The sequence below is a fragment of the Salmo salar genome, chromosome 02 (assembly GCF_965601325.2).
Source record: "Salmo salar chromosome 02, fSalSal1, whole genome shotgun sequence".
Taxonomy (NCBI): domain Eukaryota; kingdom Metazoa; phylum Chordata; class Actinopteri; order Salmoniformes; family Salmonidae; genus Salmo; species Salmo salar.
The window spans coordinates 19772501-19775000 of record NC_138292.1 but is presented as its reverse complement, the minus strand read 5'-3'; the positions used below and the strand labels follow the sequence as shown (position 1 = coordinate 19775000).

The 2500-nt window shown below is 49.0% G+C and overlaps 1 protein-coding gene across 1 annotated transcript in view; it reads left to right on the top strand.

Annotated features, from left to right (window-relative positions):
- Window positions 1-889: 889 nt before the first annotated feature.
- The window catches only part of rabp (Cellular retinoic acid-binding protein), a 10348-nt gene continuing 8737 nt past the window's right edge, over window positions 890-2500 (top strand). Inside the window, 1 exon segment of the mRNA NM_001140880.2 lies at window positions 890-1319. Coding sequence (NP_001134352.1) covers window positions 1238-1319 — 82 coding nt within the window. The 5' untranslated portion in view covers window positions 890-1237.

The following is a 2500-nucleotide window of genomic DNA, read 5'->3' as shown; positions in this document are numbered from 1 at the left end:
AATTGTGTTGCTGTCTTGGGGCTCTGTGGGGTCTGTTTGTGTTTGTCTGTCTCAATTCAATTCAAAGGGCTTTATTGGCATGGGAAACATAGGAAACACCTCTCATGTCTCTGTCTTGCTCTCTCGTGAGTTCAGTATGTTTCTGCACGCGAAGTCAAACTTATTGACGCAGTCCGGTTAAATAGATAGCCCGCTGGTCGAGGACGGGGGCTGTATCCCGTTACCACCTCTTTTATTTTTATGACACATCGCTGCGGCGCTGGGGGAAGAGGGTAGAGAAAAGAGAGAGGGAGTGAAGAAGAATGGACAAGGGGGGTGAGATGAATTTGTGGGAAATAGTCTCAACATTCCATCCAATCGCTGGCCCTCGATCATGTCCAAGAATTGAAGCACCAAGTGTCTCTCTATCTCCCCTACATCAACACACGGACTGGTACCTGACTTCCTTGACACTCACACTGCATCCATGCCAACGATAAATTGGCTAAATCCGAAACTGGCACTCAGAACAGTTTTTCCGGTTTCAATTACAACACAATGGCTTCAACCATGAACCACATGTCTGACAAACACCACAAATTAAATAATATATTGCACCTCATAAAATAATGTTTCCATGAGGTTATGCCCTTGTGCGCGTGCGTCTAGGGCGCGGTCACTCCATTGGCACATTAAAGGTGCGCGGGGATAAAGAGGCGTGGCAAGTGGCTCAGCTGGGAGGTCCTAGAACGCACATGTTCTCTCCGGGCGTGGTCGTGGCGGGACTTAGGAACTATAGACGATTCCCGTTGGCTCCTGGACATGACAGACGTGTGTCGGGCGTGTCTGAAGTGTGAAAGTGGGCATGTTATCAGCGGTCAAAGGAAGTGGCTAGTTTTCCATTCCATCCATTCATAGCGCAACCGCTCATAACGTGCACTGACGCATAGACGAGATAGGGATCAGCGAGAGAGAGACAGAGAGAGAGACAGAGAGAGAGGGTTGGATTAGGGCACTGACAGCCACCTCAGTCAAACAGTTGAGAGACACACGGTCACAACCTGCTGAGGGGGCAAAACTAACGGGACCGGAAAGTCTAAATCCAATCCAGATCACCTCTTAACCGGTTAGGGAGAGAGGACCACCGACCACCTCGAGACCCCGCATTGATTGAAAAGAGGGCAGAGTTGGAGAGTAAAACAATCCGTTTTGAAAAATAAGTCAAATTGATCTATCCAGCCACCCTATACTCTGAACCATGGAGCGCAAAATCCCTGACTTCGCTGGTACCTGGAAGATGAAGAGCTCAGAGAACTTCGAGGAGCTTCTCAAAGCGCTGGGTGAGTGATGATAATGATGATGATGGTGGTGATGATGGCGATGAAGGGGATGGTGGTAAATATTTGTGGTACATATATCACTAACTTTATTATAGCCTATTATTATAGCAGTTATTGAATTATTACTGATTTATTACCTCCCCCCCCCCCCCCCCACACACACACACAATGGTTCATGCATGCACTTATTAATCAGACATGTGGTGCACTCTGTGCGTCGCGTGAGTGGGGGGTCTTTGTAATTCTGGCTAACCCAAAACTCAATGCTTGCCCCCCCCCAGCTAGCTTCACCCTTCTCTCCCCCTCCCCTCACTGCCCCACTTCCCCAGCCAGCCTCCCCTCCCCCCTCGCCTCACTCCGCCAGACAATGGAGACAAACGGCGGCACCTCTGTCCGTGTCACCGCGCGGAGAAAAATAACATCACATCGTGCAAGTGTGTGTGTGGGATCGGAAGAAACAGACGCTTCAAAGAGAAGAGTCCGTTATGACGTGACAGCGCAGGCCATTTGGGATATTATCAGCCCGCATGCCAACCTTAAGAGCTGTTTCACTGTCATTTCATTCTCAATCTTAAAGGCCTCTCTCCACACCTGCAGCAGTTTGCATGGAATAAAAAGGCAACGCCTGTTCATTTATCTGGTAGGGTGTGTGAGTGTGTCTGTCAGTGGTTGCCAATTTTCGTATTTTTACTCAAATACAAGGGCATACCAGGAATACATGTATATCAACACATAAGCACATAAGGGAGGGAGGATCGAGAGAGAGACGCCTGTGTTCGTGCGCAAAAGTGCAATATGTGTCTGTGTTATGAACTAGTTCTAAATGCCACCATTGTTCCTGCCGGAATAACCGGAGTCAGTGGCGCATCACCGGCCGGGCGCGCGCATTCCAATTTCCTGGTTTGACTGACGCACCAATTAACATAAATCTGCTCTCTGTCTTTACCCATCATTACCCACGCGAGGGGTGTGTGTGAGGGGTAGCGTGCTGGGAGATAGAGAAGGGGGTGAGGTGGGGGCCAGAGGATAGAAAGAGAAAAAAGGGTCAAACAAAAGAAGAAAGAAAAGAGGGAGAGATGATGAAATGAAACTGACAGAGAGATAGGCCAGGGAGATGTGGGATGTGTGTCTGTGTGTGTGTGTGTGTGTGTGTGTGTGTGTGTGTGTGTGCTGTGTGTGTG